At 45.9% G+C, this 19,677-nt stretch overlaps 2 protein-coding genes across 2 annotated transcripts; one reads left to right on the top strand and one right to left on the bottom strand.

The window, feature by feature from the left end:
* Window positions 1–4,003: 4,003 nt before the first annotated feature.
* On the bottom strand, window positions 4,004–6,451 carry Ptrhd1 (peptidyl-tRNA hydrolase domain containing 1). The gene is made up of 2 exons (XM_051153390.1): window positions 6,179–6,451; window positions 4,004–4,273 (listed from the first exon to the last, which is right to left on the bottom strand). The coding sequence occupies exons 1-2, from the start codon at window positions 6,428–6,430 to the stop codon at window positions 4,103–4,105; spliced, it is 423 nt and encodes a 140-aa protein (XP_051009347.1). The 5' UTR covers window positions 6,431–6,451; the 3' UTR covers window positions 4,004–4,102.
* A 366-nt stretch (window positions 6,452–6,817) lies between these two features.
* On the top strand, window positions 6,818–18,529 carry Cenpo (centromere protein O). Its single transcript, XM_051143077.1, has 6 exons — window positions 6,818–6,937; window positions 9,119–9,285; window positions 14,857–14,974; window positions 15,612–15,871; window positions 17,423–17,591; window positions 18,213–18,529. The coding sequence occupies exons 1-6, from the start codon at window positions 6,892–6,894 to the stop codon at window positions 18,347–18,349; spliced, it is 897 nt and encodes a 298-aa protein (XP_050999034.1). The 5' UTR covers window positions 6,818–6,891; the 3' UTR covers window positions 18,350–18,529.
* The last annotated feature ends 1,148 nt before the right edge of the window (window positions 18,530–19,677 follow it).

Genomic DNA, 19,677 nt, shown 5'->3' with positions numbered 1-19,677 from the left:
CTTTTTTGGGTTCTTATGCCTCTACCTCCCTTCCACCAACCCCCCTAACACTAGTTAGGAGAGAAATAAGGTTGGTGGGGAGAGGAGGTACAGGTCTCTTTACTACTTCTGACTTGTTAGGGCCATTGGGTTCTTTGGGGCAACACCAATCTTAGTAGTCAAGACATCCAGCAGTCCAGCTAACCAGCAAACAAACAGCAAGTGCAGCAGCCTTCTTTCTCCAGCTACCTCCTCGAAGCCTCTTTTTGAGTGTTTTTCTGCCTCTGGGCTCTGATATTTATACCCTCAGAGTTCAACTATCTTAGCAGGCAAAGACCACATCCCTCTCCAAGCCACATGAGGCATTTATCAGCTTTGGAAAAATTAAGGCAGCCCCACATCCCACTCTTGGGATTAAAACAAAGACATATTTACATAACATAACTGGGTTTTTTAAGAAACCAACACTTCCACTCCAGTCACCCATGCTGGGGTAGGCTTTGGTGATCCCGCTGTTTTTGAGTTATCTCTTGCCCTGTAAGTAACCCATTGCCCATACTGCTGTCAATAACTCCCATACAACTAATTGGTTCACAGAGTTGGTTTCCAGTGGCAACTGTACTTTGGTCTGCTGTGTGCTCCCTATCTGAGGTGAATAGAGTATGTACATTGCATCTCCCTGGGAAAAGTCTTGTCACATAACAACAGGTTGATTCCAGACCGCACGCCTTCATTATTCAGCTTTTCAGTGAAGGGCCTCCAAAGAATCAGCTGCTTCCAGGTAGCACCAGGTTCTCACCAGTGCATGTTAAGAACTGGCATTTCTGACAATGCCCGGTGATGCTGACCCAGGCCACAGTTCAAGAACCACTGGTCCAAACTGGTCCAAACAGATCTTGCTAAGCACCTAAGTAAGCACCTTGTATTCAGAAGTTAAGTGGCAGGAAAGAGGAAGACTGTAAACAACCTATTACAGCACTAGAACCTGGAAGACAGTTACTGTTTTTAAAATTGTGAGTAACAATTAAGGCCTCAAGTTAAGGAGTAGATTTAATAATCTACTTTTTGTCCTCTCATCCCTACATATCTCTATACTCCCCTTTCTTTCTTTACAACCCCTATCTCTATGCCTTTTAATGACAATATATATCTATAGGCCAAGAAAGCAACCAAAAACCTACCTAACCCCCCTTAAGGGAAATGGGATGTCTTTCTTTTAAAGTTTCTTTAAGCTGATTTGGGGCAGAGAATACCTGTAAGGGGCCCAAATAAAAAAATGGCTAAACAAGCTGGGAACAGTATTCATGGTCCAGTCTCTAAATGTTGAGAAATTCTAGGCTTAATATTAGTCCTGTGTGGGACAGTCTGAAATGCTGGACCAATTTGGATCAGGAGTCTTTTTTGAAGCTGTCCTTCTCTGATGAGGAACAGCAACCAAAGCACTTGGGGCTGGAACATGAAGGATGCAGGATGTCAGCGTCTCAGCATGCTGGAGGAATGAATCCTGTCAGGTCTGATTTAGTGTTAATGTCCAGTTTTCTTATTTTGAAAACATAAATTTTTACAAGCATTATAGAATTTTAAAACTATGTGTGTATTAGGTATGCAGGATGCACATGTCTCAGCCAGTCTCAGAGCTATTTCCATGTAGTGGGATTAGCAAGATAAGTTAACTGCTTGTTCTGTAGTTTAAATTCATATAGACATAGACTCACTTAAGATAGCAGCCTCTCTTTTATTTTGGTCTGCTTCATTTTGACCTCTTTTTAAGACAAAATATAACATTACCATTAACAATGAACAGACAATTATCATCATATTAAAATTAAAACAAGATTGTTAGTTTTAAAATGTCTTTTTTTAGGCTCTGTGGCACTTAATGTATAAGTTAGGCCACAACTTGTTTTCCGAGAAAATGTTTCTCGTTTTAGAAACAAGCCAGTTGCCCTGAGCAGGAAAAAAAAAGACATTAAGTTTTAAATAAACATCAGATAGATTTTCATTTTATCTTAAGGTTTATGTATATAGTAGATATCTTGTACCTACGTAGGTAGCATGTATGTTTGTTTTTCTTTTTAACTTAGGTCTTTATCTTGACCAACAAAATATATTTCTTAGGCCGTAGGTATTTTGTACCTGGCTTTTTACATTTGTTGTGCGTGGTTTTCCCTCATCCCTTCTCTATGAGGGAGCCCTGTAGTTTCATGTCTTTCTCTCTATTTAACCTATGTCTTTATCCTGACCAACAAAACATATTTCAAGCATTTTTATTACCTTTTTAAAAAAAACATAAACCTGAAATTGATATCCTTTAGATCAGTAAGTATATACAATCTATTGTTAAGAAAAAGGAACAGACCAAAAAATGTTACTTTAAATCCTAAGCAGTCTCTTGTAAACATCTTATCAGTAGGAGGTCAAGCCTGTGGAGGCCAGGTTCAAACTCAGGAGTTCTGCCTGGACTTTGTCCCGTATTGTGTTGGGATTAAGGGCTGAGGTCACCACTGCCCTATTTAACTATTTTATCTCAATTTAGTCAAAATTTTTAGAAATCTCAGTAAAAAAAAAAAAAAAAAAAAAAATCAAACAAGGAAACCAGAAAAGTCTAAGCCTTGGGTCATTTGTGTCAATTTAGGCTTTAGTTAGTGAAATCTTGTCCACCATTCCTTGGAATTTAGTTATTGTTATCTCTCTTTGGTGGGCCTTTTCCAGCAAGTCCTGACAAACACCTGGCAGCTAAGGAGCTCAGAATTCCAGCTATTACCAGCTTTATGGAGAAGAGTTCAGCCGCTTCTCCTTGTCTAGTTGTTAGTAACTTAGTCTCACGTTTCTCCGCTCTCTGTCTTTCTCCCTGAACTTTTTTAAAGAAGGTAAGGAGAAGTGTGACTATGACTAAGCTCATTGCAAACAAATTTATCAACACCAAAACAAAGCCAAAAAAGATCCATGAGCCTCCTGCCATGGCACCTTGGAAAGTGACCATAGAAGTTTTTATTTTATTATTATTATTATTTTTATTTTTGGCATTTAACTCCATTTTTCGGGGTACTTTATAAGACTGCCAGCCTCCTAGTTCCGCCCCTCCAACTGGCCACGTGTATGTAGCCATCTTTGCTCTGGCTCATGGATGTCTTCTGAGAGCTATTTTCCCCCTTTCAGAGTATGACAAAATATGATTTTTTAAGAGTGTGGATACCTGCCTACCACGTTGGGTGCCACTTATTGTTTTTAAAATGATCTGTATTACCTGTATTATCAGTAGGCCCGGCTAGCGATTAATTAAGACACAGACACATGTTATATTTTAAAATAGTTTTGGTTAACCTGGGGCAGGGTAGATATTAATCCTCTAAACTACCTCTCATAGTGTGGCAGGCATAGGATCTGTCTTAATCCCGTGCTATCTGTTTTTAATAACTTTTGTCAAGTTACCTCCCATCCATATTCTCAAATACTTGTTAATGTTCTTTATCTGGGCCAGATTCTCCATCCACGCTGGCCATGTGCTTCTCCTCCAGCTAACCCATGGTGGCCTTCCTCTCTTCCCTTCAGGTTTCTCTCCTTCTCCTCGTGGCGGGTCTTTCCTTTTCTCAGAATTCCTCTCTCTCTAAGCCCCACTTATCTCCTGTCCTGTCTAGGTGGGGTGGCTTTTTATTAAGCAAAAGGTTGGGTCAGAGACAGCAAGCAGTAATAAGCATCAAAATACATCAAACCATCCCCCAACAGACAGTGATGGGACAGCGAGGAAAGGAAAGGGAAACAGGAAGTAGGAAGTGGATAGACTAGGTAAGGAGCTCAAAGGCAACGTTTTAAACCCGAGTGATTAGAAGATGACCACTGTTTCTATCGAAAAGTATCTTCTCTTCAAGCAATGCCCCACAGATAATACTGCTGCTTATCAACTGTCCTCGCTCGAACTTGGTGGCAATAATAATAATGATAACAACAGGAAGTACGTATTAGTGGTGGCTTTAATTTGAATTTGTGCTGGCTCTTAAGAAACCATCATAACTAGAAGGGAAGAGTACAGTTACGTCAGCGTTGAAAGGAGTCCAGGATGCTTCCGGACGGAGGCCTTTTGGCCCCTGGACCCAGCTGACACTCAAGTCTACCAGAACAGCAGTCACTTGAACAATTGGAACTTCTTCAAATACTGGCTCACTTCCTCCTTGGGGTATGGCCTGAGGGCAATGCAGGTGGCAATGTTCTCTGGCTGCTCGAGCCACAGCATGTGGTCAATGCTCTTCTGCTGCAGGGTCTCAGCCAGGTCCTTCAAGGTGGTCTCATCAGCAGCCTACAAGTTGCAGAACACACAACAAGGACTGAGAGTCAGAGGGTCACAAAATGGCAGAGGGGGCTCTGAAACTGGAGATATGGCTTCACCAAAGAACTACATAGCCACAGTTTCCCCCCCTGGCTTGCTACTTCCTCTCTTTTGGATCTCTTTAGTACCTCGGATGGGGCAGAGAAGGAGTCTTACTAGCCTGTTAATAAAATGCAACTTTCTTTTTTTTTTTTTTTTCCTATTGAATTTTGCTGTATAGTTTCTAGTTTCCTTATGACTGGTGCCTGTTGCAGCTCACCCTCCATCCTTCAGCCATCTCTGACTCAGCTGACCCTGGAAAGTATTTCTAAAATTACATGTGCCTTCCTTCTCTCTCTCATCCCCTCGGGCGCAAGCCTAGTGGTGATGCAGGACACATGCCTCAACTGTTTGATGTTGGAGGGGCTCAGTCCACTGTAGGTAGTACCATCCCTAGGTAAGTAGGCCTTAACAATATAGTAAGGTGGCTGAGAAAGTCAGAGAAAGCCAGTAAACAGTCTTCCTCTGTAGTTTCTGCTTCAAGCTCCTGCCTTGAGTTCCTGGCTGCAACCTGTAAAATGCAATGAACCCTTTCCTTCCCAGGTTGCTTTCTGTCATGGTGTTTGTCACAGCAACAGAAAGCAAACTAGAACATTATCTTATGCATGCACACTGAGGATAACTTGCAAGACTTGGATCTCTCCTCCCATCAAGTGAGTCCTGGGATGGAACTCAGGTTGACCGGCTTGGGGGCATGTGCCTTTACCCAATGAGCTATCTCACAACCCTTTAATTATTTGGGGTGGGGGGGGGGTGCAGAGTTCAGACAGGGTTTCTTTGTGTAGCTTTGGCTGTCCTGGACTCACTTTGCTGGCCTCAACTTACAATGATCCGCCTGCCCCTCCACCATGCCCGGCCCTTTGATTCTTTTTAATTTACTGTTATATGCTTTTTGGTCAGCAGAATAGGACTTGAGGCCTAACCCTTGACCTGGATGCAAACACAACTTTTTAAAATTCTAGACAGGAGGCTTTAAAGAATACGTATGCTGTCCTAATCTTTAACAGTTAGACCAGAGGCTAAAGAGATGGCTCCGTCTCCAGGGAATACTGCTCTTGCCGAGGACCAGAGTTTGGTTCCTAGTACCTACACTGGGTTGCTCACACTGCCTGTAACTACAGCTCCGGGAGAGCGCATACCCTCTTCTGGCCTCCCAGGGCACCTGCACTCATGTGCATATACCCACACACAGACACATGTTAGTTTAAGAAGATTTTTTAAAAGTTAATCCAATAGGCATGTTAATCACCCGGATGAGAAAGCGCCTCAGTTGGCACGATAGTCCCTTGGCCATTATTTGTCCATTCTCAGCCCTTGACAGTGTTTTGTTGCACATTGGTCGCTCTATAGAAGCAGGTGCTATGTAAATGGCAGGGTCGTGGGACTGGAGGCAGAGAGCTTCTGAAACATGCCTTTCCCCGGCTCACTGAGTTTCTTTATCCTTCTTAATAAACGACCTCTATTTCTTACTAATTATGTTTATTAAGATAGTAGTAATTTTAAGCACAGCTTTAAAAGGCAGATCGGTGCACAGGTAGAAAGGAAGGGCCACGCCCTCCCAGGATCTCAGGGGCACTGGAACAACTAGTTTCTGGTCAACCCACAGTGCTGAGACGCCTGATAGGGAGGTCTATGCCCGCTCTTTATAATCATGCCCTGCCCAGGGGAAGGTTCACTGCGTAGTAGCTAAAGTTACAGACCATTCCCCAAACTCTTCAAAGATTCCTCCAACAACCGTGCCGCACGCACTCCCGGAAGTGAAGAATTGGGCCCAAGAGCAGACCTACTTCCGGCCTCATCCCTTAGGATCCCTCCCAATGTGCTCCTACGTCTCACCTCCAGAACCACTTTGCGCATGCGTCCCAGCTCCCGGAGATAAGCTGCTGTGTGCGGATGGTCTCGATGAAGGTGCAAGGCTGCGGTGGCGGCGTGACAAGCCTGCGCTACAAGTGCACCCGTGGGCCAGGAAAACGGAGCCTGCGACAGATCCTTTCGCAACACTAAGTACTGTACAAGGATTTGCGGCTCCGCCCCAGAGCCTGCCATCTTCCTGACCATCAGAATGGCCGGACCTAATCTGCGGTGCATGCTGGGACTAGGGTGGAGCTGTGGGCGCCGACATGTTTTTGTACGGCAGAAGCGCAAAGCATGCTGGGATCGTTCGTTTGCCTGCGTTTTTGAAGAACGCATTCGGCGGGAATGCTTAAACTGGATCCTCAATAAGGAAGCGTTGATGAGAAACGCAGGACCCAGCGGTAGATGAATTAGCAGTACTGTACAGCTTCTTCGGTGTTCAGGGAAGCCCGACTGGACCTGCGTGGCCACGGCGATGAGGTAAGTGTGGACAAGGCTGACCAATGCAAGGCAAGGGAGGCTAGCGGGGACACCTTGCTTATCCGGTGACACCTTGCTTATCCAGTGACTGTCAGACAGTATTGGCAACAGATTGATGGTTGCACGTCTTTTCCTGTTTACAGTTAAGGACGTTCGGGTCTATGTTAACCCTGCCCTGTCCGGCCAGAATAAACCCTTGAGAACCCGAGGAGGAGATGGAGTCTGCAAATACTTTGTGTCAAGGTGGAGAGTGCAAAGGAGGTAGATATTCAAAGGGTTGGCTTTATAGTAAGATCTCTCTTTCCAGACTTTCTTACAGAGGAAGGGCCACTGTGGGGCAGTAACTTTGTTGCTTAGATAAGGGTTTGATTCAGGGTTCTGCCTTTACTGTGGCTTGGACACATTACAGTTCTGCCTAGCTTTCTCCCCCCTCCCCTTAAAAATTTTCATGTGATGTCATAAGCAGCATATGGGTTGAAATTGTTACTACAAAGCGAAAAGTAAGTTTGATGACTTTATTGTTAAAAAACGTGCTGCAGTCGGGTGTGATCCGGACTTTAGAACTAAATTCCTATTATTATGTGTATGCCATGTTGTCCTGCAACGCACAATGATCACCTCATCTTCGGTGAGCCGCCACACCTGGCCAAGGCAAGCAACAAGTGAAAGGCTTTGAGTAATCAGCGGACCTAGACCACAGCTGCTGCTGTGTCAGTTTTCTCTCTGCCTGGTCATCATGGCTGCTGCAGTGTCAGCATGGCGAAGGAGTGAGTACGTCAGAGAGAGGTGATGACTGCTGTGATAAGGCACCAAAGAGGAACTGTAAGGGCAGCAACTGAGATGTGGCATTGCTACATATTGCGGGTCCCTCTTGATCTTATGCAGGTTTTTATAAAAAATGAGATCTACAGGAGTAATTGATGCCTTGACTGGGTAGGTGAATGCGCCTGGGCTGTCCCGAAGCAAGGGAAGAACAGGTTTTTGTGTATGTATGTACTTTTGTTTGCCTGTTTTGGTTCTTCCGAGACAGGGTTTCTCTGTGTAGCCTTGGCTGTCCTAGACTCACTTTGTAGACCAGGCTGGCCTCGAACTCACAGCGATCCGCCTGCCTCTGCCTCCTGAGTGCTGGGATTAAAGGCGTGCTCCACCACGGCCGGCTGTGTATGTATGTTCTTATGAACCCTACAATGTAAATATTGCATCTGTTTAAGGAACCTAGTTATATGAGGTCTTCTTGTTAGAAGCATAGGATTTCTGTAGGGAGATTTCATAATCTGGGTTGTGGTGAAGCATTGGGAAGCGTCCCTTTCCACGCTAGAGACATGCTTCTCTAAGGAGCAGGCCTAGATGAAGTGCTGCTGTCCACAAACCAAGCAGTGGACAAACCGGGAGTCTCTGCTTCTGTGATAAGCAGTGAGTGTGCTGGTTAGGAGGTCTCCCACACCAGTGAGCGTGCTGGTCAGGGGGTCTTCCACACCAGTGAGCATGCTGGTCAGAGGGTCTTCCACACCAGTGAGCATGTTGGTCAGGGGGTCTCCCACACCAGTGAGCATGCTGGTCAGGAGGTCTTCCACACCAGTGAGCGTGCTGGTCAGGGGGTCTTCCACACCAGTGAGCGTGCTGGTCAGGGGGTCTTCCACACCAATGAGGGTGCTGGTCAGGCAGTCTTCCACACCAGTGAGCGTGCTGGTCAGGGGGTCTTGCATACCAGTGAGCGTGCTGGTCAGGGGGTCTTACACACTAGTGTTCAGCGCAGATGTTGATGGCCTCTGCTTTGGCCGTTCAGGCCTCTGCTTTTCTAAAAAATTATGGCAGAGCCAGGCGTGGTGGCGCATGCCTTTAATCCCAGCACTCTGGGTAGAGGCAGGTGCCTCTCTGTGAGTTCAAGGCCAGCCTAGTCTAGAGAATGAGTAGGGAAGACTCTGTCTCGATGAATAAAGACATTTGCCCTAAACTTATTTACTTAATGATTTAGCTGGCACCCAAATCCTAGACGTCTATTGTGACAACTGTTTTTGGTTGTCAACTTGATACACCTGTGAAGAGGGAATCTCAATTGTTGAGGAATGACCTCATCAGATTGGTCTGTGGGCATTTCTTTGGGGCTTTTTTTACCCCTTGATTGCTAATTGATGGAGGAAGGCCTAACCCATTGTGGGTGGGCAGACCCCAAGCAGGTGGTTCTGGGTTGTATAAGAAAGTAAACTGACGGAGCCAGCAAGCAGCTTTCCTGCGTCCACTTTGGTTCCCACCGTAAGCGCCTGCCCTGACTCCCTCACCACAGGCTGTAACCTCTGCGATGAAACAGGCCCTTTCCTCCCTGAGTTGCTGTTTCTGGTCAGCATTTATTTAGCACAGCAAGCTGTCCATCGTGGAGTGTGCCTTCGCCACAGTTAAAACCTTGTCGGATTGTGAAGTTCTGCTTTTTTAAACTTCCGTTAGGTGTTTTAGCTCACCTGGAAAGACTAGAGGCTCAAGTGAGCAGATCGCATGCAAAGTCTGAAGAGCCAACAGTTCAGGAAAAGGAAAGTTCTCTTAGAACCAAGATTCACAAACTGCGGCAACAACGAGATAAGCTGAGGGCTGAAGTGAAGCAACGGCGAGCCAGAGTGAGTGGAAAATAGATGCTGCCTCTCCTGGGGCGTGAAGATCAGCCAAGATCTGGGACTCTTGGAATCGGTAAAGCTGGGTGACTTGTAGTTGGGATCATCCTGAATTGCTTTGCGAGTCTTTGATTCTTAACATGTCAGACCCGTGGAGACACAGCTAAGGTTCCCAGCTACTAACTGTCAGGCAGTGTTGAGCAAGCAGGCAAATTCTCTGTGGCAGTTTCTTCTGCCTCGGCCTCAGCAGATCCAATCACTGGTTGGTGCCAGTGTTTGAGTGTTCTGCCACCCAATCTCAACATTTCCCAGCCAACAGTGTTGGCCATCTCTTCTTCCTGGTTTCTGTTGTCCGATGTTCCTTTCTGTTGTGTTTGTGTCCTTGGCCCTGCAGTAAGTATTATCAACATACATGGTACACACTTAGAGGTGGTTTGGATACTAGGATAGGTACAGTAGTTGGGGGTGGGGGAGGTGTGTCTCTTAATATGTCCATTCTCCCACTAAATCCTTCAGGGCCAAGAACATGTCACATTCTTTCCCTGCCCGAATACAGTCAGTAACCGCTCGTGTGATGCCCGCCCTCACCTAGAGCCAGCCTCCCTGCCGTTCCTTTCCCTCCCTCCCCACTCTGCCTGCCTCTTTGGTTTGCTTTTCAGTGAAGTAAAGTATATGTAATATGAGGAAGCTAATGAACATCTTCAGGGATTACAGCCAGGTTCCTACCAGAAATGAAAACCGTGGGATAGTGCCCAGACCGCAGAGTTGTCCCTTTGCCTCCTGGTCATGGTGCCTGAAGTGTAGCCTCTGATCCAGTTTCTGTTGCCAAGAATGGTTGGTTTTTACCTGGTTTTGAGCACTGTTTTCAATCTTGTTCCTTAATCAGGGTTGAATTCACTCTGACCCAGGCTGGCCTAGACCATGGAATCAGTCTGCTGCCTGCTGTCTCAGCCTCAGAGTGCGTGTCCCCACCCCGGCCTTGAACCTCCTTGGTGCACAGCTGTAGGGTGTAAACCCTTCTTTCTGGCTTCTCTTGCTGAGAGGTACAGTCTGCGACTGCTCATGCCGCCATCGCTCCTCAGCAGTTCTACTTTATGACTTGTAATTTACCTGTTCCCTTGTTGACGCCCTGTGGGTCGTTTTCCCTTTGGGTTCATTATGAAGAGTGCAGCTGTGAGTTCTTGTTGCTCTTGGTTCATGTGAAAACACGACACTTTGCTGTTAGGTACAAGCCTTAGTTCTAGGACGTGGAGCCTCCATATTAACTCTAGCGAAGTATTTGTGCCCATTTTATGCTCCCAACAGTGACTGTTGAACACTTTGTGTTGTTTTGCAACTTTACCAATACTTGGCGTTGTCCGTTTTAAAAGTTTGTCATTATGACTTCATTTGTATTTGACTTTTGTCATTCTCTATAAACAGCAAAGTGTAAGCTCTTTAGAGTTTTTTCCTAGCTGGGCGTGGTGGCGCACACCTTTAATCCCAGCACTCAGGAGACAGAGGCAGGCAGATCTCTGTGAGGACAGCAAAACTACACAGAGAAACTCTCTGTAGTCCATGCTGGCCTCAAACTCACAAGAGATCCACCTGCCTCTGCCTCTGGAGCCACACTGGGATTAAAGGCGTGCGCCACCACAGCCCGGCTCACTGTAAGGATTTCATCTGTCGTCTCTTTTCTTTTCTTTTTTTTTTTTTTTTTTCCTTTTTGGAGACAGGGTTTCTCTGTGTAGTCTTGGCTGCCCTGGACTCACTTTGTAGACCAGGCTGGCCTAGAACTCACAGTGATCCACCTGCCTCTGCCTCCCAAGTGCTGGGATTAAAGATGTGCGCCACCACGCCCGGCTCTCATCTGTCATCTCAAGGCCTATATTCTCATGTTTGGCAGCTCTGTGGCATAATGTACACAGTATGGTATTCTTTATTTGCCTTGGTGATGCTTAAATTAGTATTCGAACTTTTTCTTTTATTGAAAAATGTGACTATTATCATGTCAAGTATTGTATAGGTGGCATTCTTTATTATGTTTCTGGGAGTCCCGGGAACACCTGGGTTTTTTAGTTTGTATGTTTGTCTTTTCCTGTATCATATCTATACTGATTTTCTAATCTTATTTTTGCATTCATGCTTGTTTCAATGAATGTTTTTTAAATACCCATTTCATTTAGTCACTTTTTTTTTCTTTTCTTATTCTTCCCTCATATATTACATCTCCACCCCAGTTCCTCCCCTCCTCTCCTCCCAGTCCTTCCCCCAACTCCCATGTCCCCCAGGAGATGGATCCACTCCACCATTTCCCTTTAGAAAAGGGCAGGGCCTTCCCAGCATAGCAGCCAAACACAACATGTCAAGTTATGGTAAGACTAGTTACCTCCCCACATATCAAGGCTAGACCCAGTAGGCAGAAAGGGGTCCCAAAAGCAGGCAAAAGAGTCATAGACAGCCCTGACTCCCACTGTTAAGAGTCCCACAAGAACACCAAGCTATATGCAGAGGGCCTGGGTCAGGACCCCATAAAAGCTCCATGGTAGCTGCGTCAGTCTCTGTGAGCCCTGGTTAGTTGATTCTGTGGGCTGTGTTCTTTTTGTTTGTTTGTTTGTTTTTGTTTTTGTTTTCCCAAAACGGGGTTTCTCTGTGTAGCCTTGTGTGTCCTGGAACTCACTCTGTAGACCAGGCTAGCCTCGAACTCACAGAGATCCACCTGCTTCTTCCTTCCTGAGTGCTGGGATTAAAGTGTGCACCACTGCCACCCAGCTATGTTCTTGTGGTATCCATGACTACCCTTCTGGCACCTACAATCTTTCCTCCCTAACTTCTGCAGAATTCTCAGAGGTCCACCTAATGTTTTGCTTTGGGTCTCTGCATCTGCTCCCATCAGTTTCTGGATAAAGGCTCACTGAAGACTATCATGCTAGACTCTACAAGTAGAGCAGAATATCATTAGGAATCATTTCATTGACTTTTTCCAGTCGTGTTTGTTTCTACCCTAGGACTCTGGTCTATCCAGCCTCTGCTTTCTGGCCCTCCAGGCATTGTCAGGGGGTCTCAAGTTGGGCTAGCCATTGGCCACTCCCACAAGTTCTGTACCACCTTTTACCCCAACACATCCTGCAGGTAGGACAAATTGTAGGTCAGACGTTTTGTGGCTGGGTTAGTGTCCCATTCCCTCCACTGGACGCCTTGCCTGGTTACAGAAGGTGTTCAGTTCAGGCTCTGTATCCCCCATTACTAGGAATCTTTGCTTGGGTCACCCTTATAGGTTCCTGGGAGTTTTCATTGTACTACATTTTCTGCCTTGCCCTCAAAATGCTCCCCAATTCCAGTTGTCTCTCCCAGTATTCTTTCTGTCTATCCCTCTACACACATGCACAACCTGATCCCTCCTGTTCCTTTCCCCACCCTTCCCCAGTTCACCCAAGAAATCTATTGTTTTCCCTTCCCAGGGGATCCATGCGTCCTGCCTTGAACCCTCCTATTTAGCCTTGTGGATTGTAGCATCGTTATCCTTACAGTTAATGTGCACTTATAAGTGAGTACATACCCCCAGGCGGTGGTGGCACACGCCTTTAATCCCAGCACTCGGGAGGCAGAGACAGGCAGAGCTCTGTGAGTTCAAGGCCAGTCTGGTTTACAAAGTGAGTCCAGGACAGCCAAGGCTACATAGAGAAACTCTGTCTCCAAAAAATAAAAAATAAAAAAATGAGTACATACCGTGTTTGTCTTTCTGGGTCTGGATTACCTAACTCGGGGTGATTTTTTTTTTTTCCCATTTCCATCCATTTGCCTACATATCTCATGTTATTTTTTTTAATAGCTGAGTAATACTCCATTGTGTAAATATACCACATTTTCTTTATCCATTCTTCAGTTGAGGAATATCTAGGTAGTTCAATTTCCAGTTTTCTGAGATACCGGCATATTAATTTTAAAGTGGTTGCACAGGTTTGCACTTCCACCAGCAGTGGAGGGCTGTTCGCCTTACTCCATGCCCTCGCCACCATGAGCTGTCTGTCTCTCATAGTTCTGATCTTAGCCATTCTGGCAGGTGTGAGATAGAGTTTCAAAGTAGTTTTGATTTGAATTTCCCTGATGGCTAAGGATGTTGAACATTTCTCTAAGTGTTTCTTGGGTGTTTCGGATTCCTTGGGAGTTGAGAATTCTCTGTTTAAATCTGTACCACAGTTTAAAAATTGGATTGCTTGGTTTGTTGATATCTATTTTTCTTGAGTTCTTTTATATATTTTGAATACTAGCCCTTTTTCAGATGTAGGGCTGGTGAAAATCTTTTTTCAATCTGTAGGCTGCCATTTTGTTCTGTTGACTGTTTCCTTTGCCTTACAGAAGCTTTTGGTTTCATCAGGTCCCATTATTAATTGTTGACTTTAGAGCCTGGGCTGCTGGTGTTCTGTTCAGGAAGCTATCTCCTGTGCCAGTGCATTCCAGGCTTCTTGCACTTTCTCCCCCCTGTGAGACTGAGTGTGTCTGGTTTTATGTTGAGGTCTCTGATGCACTTGGACTTGAGTTTTGTTCAGGTGATAGATTTTGTGTTCTTCTACATGTTGACACCCAGTTAGAATACCATCTGATCTTTTAGCTCCATTATTTCTGTTTAGTTTTTGTCTGGATGACCTGTCCACTGGTGGGAATGGGGAAATGAAGTATCCCAGTATAAATGTGTGAGGGTCAGTGTGTGATTAAGCTTTAGTAGTGGGTGCCCTTGCATTTGGGGCATAGATGTTAAGAATTGAGACAGCGTCTTGGTGGGTTTTGAATAAGAAGTGTTCTTCCCGTCTCTTCTGATTAATGTTGGTTGGAAATCTATTTTGTTAGATATTAGAATAGCTATACCAGCTTGCTTCTTGGGCCCTGTTTGCTTGGAAAATCTTTTTCCAACCCTTTACTCCGAGGGTAACGTCTATCTTTCATGTTGAGGTGTGTTTCTTGTATTTAGCAGAAGGTGGATCCTGTGTTCATCCATTTTGTTAGCCTGTGTATTTTTGTTGGGGAACTGAGTCCATTGATATTAAGAGAACTTCAGGAAAGCTGGCTTCTTCAGAAGTTTTTTTTTTTTTTTTCTTCTCAGTCCTGATCGGATTTTCTCTAAACCTTCAGGTCTTTTTCTGTTTGCGTTCATATTTTATTTGGGTAGTTCATCCGGTTTGTGCTTCACTCTCTGAGGAAGAGGTGTCCTCATAGCATCTGCTAGGCTGTAGCTGCAGGTGCGCATCTTGGACCAGAACAGCAGCTTCTCCATCCCACGGCCACCTGTCTTGTCCGCCTTGTGCGCCTCCTAAGCTTTGTTCTCTCCCTTTTCTTGCTCCTCTGCAGTCTTCTCTATGGCCATCAGAACCCTGGCTCATTAGCCAGCAGTTTTTACTCCTAACCCCTCACATCATGACCTGCATCCTCTCCCTGTGCTGTGCATCACAGCACCAACTATGTGGCCGTGGTCACAGAAGCACCAATTTCTGAGGCCTTACTTAATAAAGAAACTGTCTTTACTGTTACACAGTCAGGTGAGGGCAGAGGCGTTATGGTACCCCTTGTTCTCAACAGTCAGATTTGCGGCATGTCTTGTAGGTTAAAGCATCTTCTGCCAATGAAGACCCAAACAAAACTGTGGAGATCAGTGAGCAGGAAGTTCTGGAGAGGCAGTGGGAAACCATGAAAGCCACTCTGCAGGCATACCGCTTTACAGGTAAGACTGCTCTGATCTGATTGGTTCTGGGTTAGTCAGCTAGCTGTATGACTGATGCCAGACTCAGTTCCTGAGAACTTGCACAGACCGCCGTACATGCACAAGCCAGCTGGTTTGTAGGCCTATCTGCCTGTAAGATCTGCCTCTTTAGACAAAAGATTGGTGGCTGGTGGCTGGCTGGAACCATTTTTTTTCCCAATCATTTGCTGGACCCTCTGCTAGAACTTTGCTTACTGCTTGCCTGAGTTATGGTAATGGTCATAGTTTGAACTTTAGTCTCTGTTGTCACCATAAATAGGAATTTGTTCTTCATTTTTGCCACAGAGGAGTGTGGGGAGAACTGGGGGCTCTCATTAACTGGAACTCAGGGGATGAAAATATATAAAAATAAAAATGTCCAAATTTCCCTCAATAATTTGATATTAGGGTATCTTCTTACTTCCTTCTCTGCCCATAATTTTAGCAGCTCAGGCTCATGTGAGCCAGTTAGGAAGAACGTCTGATACTGTTCATTTGAGCAGCATTTGTGCATGCTGTATGTCTCTATACCAGGCCTAATGGCGACTGCTGGGATGTGCAGACAGCGCCCCGTGTCCTTTGTCTGCCCTCTGAGAGGTGGTGTCTCCTGTTTGCCTAGGCTTGAGCGGGAAGCTGACCAGCCGCGGGGTCTGTGTGTGTATCAGCACTGCCTTTGAGGGGAACCTACTGGATTCCTACTTCGTGGACCTTGTCATAGAGAAACCACTCCGGATTCATCACCATTCCATCCCAGTCTTCATCCCTCTAGAAAAGATAGCCACGGCATACCTACAGACTGATATCCAGCACTTCCTGTTTAGTCTCTGCGAGTACTTAAATGCCTACTCAAGGAGGAAGTACCAGGCAGACCAACTTGAGGTACAAATCTGGGTAGGGATTTTTATGTCTGATCTTATTGCCCATGACAGACTTCAAAGGAAGACAAAGGAACATGCTTTCTTAAAGAAGAAAGCTCATTTATTTTTGAGACAGAATTTTTTAATCCCGGCTGGATATGTAGCCCAGGCTAGTCTTTAACTTGGGCCAGTATACCTGTCTCTGCCCCCTAAATGCTGGGATTACAAGTGTGCGCCAACATAGCTGGTTTTATTTTTATCATTTTTTATTTTTTTGCATTAAATCTAGGGCTCTGTGCATATTGGGAAGGTACTTTGCCACTAAGCTATAGCCATAGCCCTTATGTTTTCTGGTGCTGAGCCAGAAGCCTGCCCTGTTGAAAGATTACTAACATTTAATATTGATTGATAATTTTAGTAAATCAAATTACTCCTTAACCAGACACGTACTCAAATAACCCCACAGAGAGACTAGGACCTATTTAACTAGCCTAGAGCCCAATGCTGCCCAATAATTACTTCACCCTAACCCTCCACGCTAGTGTAGTTTCCTCCTATTGAGATTTCCCATATTGTACTTGCTTCATATGCTAGGTCCAGCTCATTCCCCCTGGTGCTTCCTGGTCTCCACGTGGCTCCATCCTCTCCTTCCTGTTCTTTCTCCTCCCCTCACTGGATCACCCCACTATTCTCTGTTATTATTCAACATTGGCTAGTTGGTTTTTATGGACAGTACATGGTGACAGGAAATACTAGAATAAACATCACAAAGAGAGTAGGGTGGAGAAGTCAGCATGTGAATGAGCAAGGGCACATAGTCCACAAGAATATCATGCCAACACTGCCCATTACCTTTCTTTACTCTGGGTGGTTGCTCTGAAATAGGAGTTCACTCTAGCCCAGGCCAGTCTCGGAGTCAGGCAATCTCCCTGCCTTTCCATCAATGCTGAGTGCGGCATGGGCATCACACCCCCTGTCCACTCACTTCCTACTATGTGTTTCTTCCCTACAAGTGACTTCCCTCTCTTCGTTTCACACCCCTTTGCACTCTCGGTGATGCTAAAAGGCAGGTCCTAGTTACAGGTTCCCAGTGACCCTCCGCCTTGAGATTCAGCAAGGGCTTTGAGCTCTGATGTTACAAGCTCAGGGCTGTGCTGAGACTTAAGTGCAGGTGTGCAGGACCACGGAGGACTGTGCAGGTGTCCAGGGCCATGGAGGACTGGGCAGGTGTCCAGGGCTATGGAGGACTAGGCAGGTGTCCAGGGCCACGGAGGACTGTTCAGGTCTCCTGAACTCCGGCCTCCCTACTTAGGGCAGAAGTGTCCTAGGCAGGAAATACATATAAACAAAATAAGTGACCCCACCTCTGTCCAGCATCACTAAACAAAACGTCTTTGCACATAAGATGACTTCAGTGAAACTCTTGGCAGAGTGCTATCTCCCTCTATCTGCTCCCTGGTCATTCACTGGGAAGTGCGGCCTTTTGTCTGTGTGTTGTCAGGCTGTGGTGGTTGCCCCCCTCACACGGTGCCTCTGGACAGTAATCATACCTCCTTGATCCTGACCCTGGTAGAGTGACTTCCTCCCCTTCCTCACGGGACCGGTGCAGAGAAACGCCCTGTGCAACCTGCTGTCATTTACCTATACGGTGGAACAGGGGTGCCAGACCTCCTTCAGTGCCAGGTTGGTGTATGAGGACCTCACAGCAAGTCTTCCCACGGATGTCACTGTGACATGGCCAGGTATGAGGAAGGATGCCTGACTGGAGCGACTGCATGCTCTAGTTTAAGCAAATGGAGTGAAGTGTGCGGAATAACATCAGGTAGACACTTCCAGCTCTTCCATCCACATACTAGAAATTTACCAAGACACAAGATGTTAAGTGCCATTATCTTCGTCTTCCCCTTCCTCGACTTTCCCAGAATTCTTTCAGCTTACAATTTGTTTTTCTGGGTGTGTGCACCCCCACCCCCAAGATGGACAACTGAGGCAGAGTCCCAGGGTCGACTGTAATGAAGTCAGTGCAAACTTAGCTCTCTGGGGTATGCTCTGTAAGTGGCAGTTTCCCAGGGCTGGCCAGCAGACTTGTTTTCACTTGCCTAGAGGTACCATAATAATCTGACATAGGCAGTAATTTTTCAAAAGAGCCAGTGCTCTAACAGTGTCACAAGTTTCACACCCACAGGTTTTAGATTGTTCTAGTCTATATTTTTCTAAGTTTCTCTTCTCAGAATTACGATGTTCTAATGGGGGCATCCTCTCTAGAGCTACAGACAATAAAAACAAACAAACAGACAGAGAAGCGGTGATCTGGGTTCTGATTCCCCTGGCTGGATCGAGCTTGACAGAGTCTCTTCCCCTAGGGGCGGAAGCACCATCCCCTCACTGGGAAGAGCGCAGAGCATCCCACGAAGTGCTCTTCCGGACCAAGCCCCTGCACCAGGTGTTTGCTTCATTTTCCAAAGAAGTTGAAAAGCTGGATTTGAGTCTGGTCTCCTGAAAGACGGTTTCTATTTGGGACACACCTGAAGTCCAGGCCCTGCCAACAAAAGCTGTGGAGAGAGCCCTTGCTTGGACACCATGAGAACGTGAGGCGATTTGGACAGTTCTCCATGATTGCCTGGTCACTCGGTACAGTGCCACAGACCAGCTCTTCCTCTGAGTACCAGTGTTGATTTGATCACATGTACATGTTTATATTCTTACCGGAAGTCAGCTAAAATGGGAGGAGCGGAGGGTACTTTGTGAGCATCTCTAGGTTTTGTGGGAGTTAGAAGTCTATGATAGGGCTTGTAGTTAAAGGAAAGTGTTTGGTCTTTACTTTGGAGCAACATGTTCTAAGCCACTGTTTGGTGGGAGAAAGTAATTTTTATAAAGAGGGGTTTATAAAACCTGTGTCCTTAATACTTTGTTTCCTAAGATATTTTGGTCACGAATGCATGACGTCACTTTAAGGAAACGTTGTTGGAAACCTGCATGTAGATCAGCGGGGCCTTCCCGTCATGTCTCCCTGCTGCAGCTCCGGGCACGCCTTTCCCGGACATCTTTTTTGGTTTTGTTGTTGTTGTTTTGGGTTTTTTTGTTGTTGTTGTTTTGTTTTTTGAGATGGGGCAGTCGTGGCTGTCCTGGACTCACTTTATAGACCACGCTGGCCTTGAACTCAGAGATCTGCCTGCCTTGCCTCCCTGAGTGCTGGGATTACAGGCGTGCGTCACCACACCCAGCTTCCTAGACACTTTTACCTTTCCCTCCTTGGCGTAGGGCTTCTTGACATCTGTTTAGACCCGTCCCATTAAAATTCCTGTCCTTCCTCTGCTAGTCCCAAACAGGATCTTTACTCCACAGGCCCAGCATTTGGGCTGCACTGTAAACTAGCTGCTTCTGAGAAACCTCTCCGTGTGTGGGAGCTCAGCAAACTCCTGATGACTGTGGGGATGGTAAGCTACCATGGGGTCCCCCACAGAGCCTTGGGGTAAATGGTTCACAGAGGCGGGGGGGGGGGGGGGGGAGGAAGAGATGTCTGGGTCAGCAAAACCCTGGGTCGCGGTAACAGAGTCGCCACAACAGTCCCATCAAGTTGAGTAAAGCTTTTAATAAAACAGTCCTGTTCTTTATCAATACCTGCAGGTTCTCTTTTAAAGCAGTAGCAAAGGCGACTGTAGCAAGAGCTCAGAAGACAAGGCAATATTGGAAAGTTGTTTTTAAACAGGTTAAAAATATAAATGTAGAAGATCTGTTTATATATTTTTCTTTCAGAAATAAGCCCCCCTTCCCCTACCAGGTGAAAGGAAATATTGCACTTTCTGCTCTCTTGACTAAGGTGACACG

The sequence above is a fragment of the Acomys russatus genome, chromosome 1 (assembly GCF_903995435.1).
Source record: "Acomys russatus chromosome 1, mAcoRus1.1, whole genome shotgun sequence".
NCBI classification, from domain to species: domain Eukaryota; kingdom Metazoa; phylum Chordata; class Mammalia; order Rodentia; family Muridae; genus Acomys; species Acomys russatus.
Note: the sequence above shows the minus strand (reverse complement) of the source record. Positions and strands in the feature narration are given on the sequence as shown.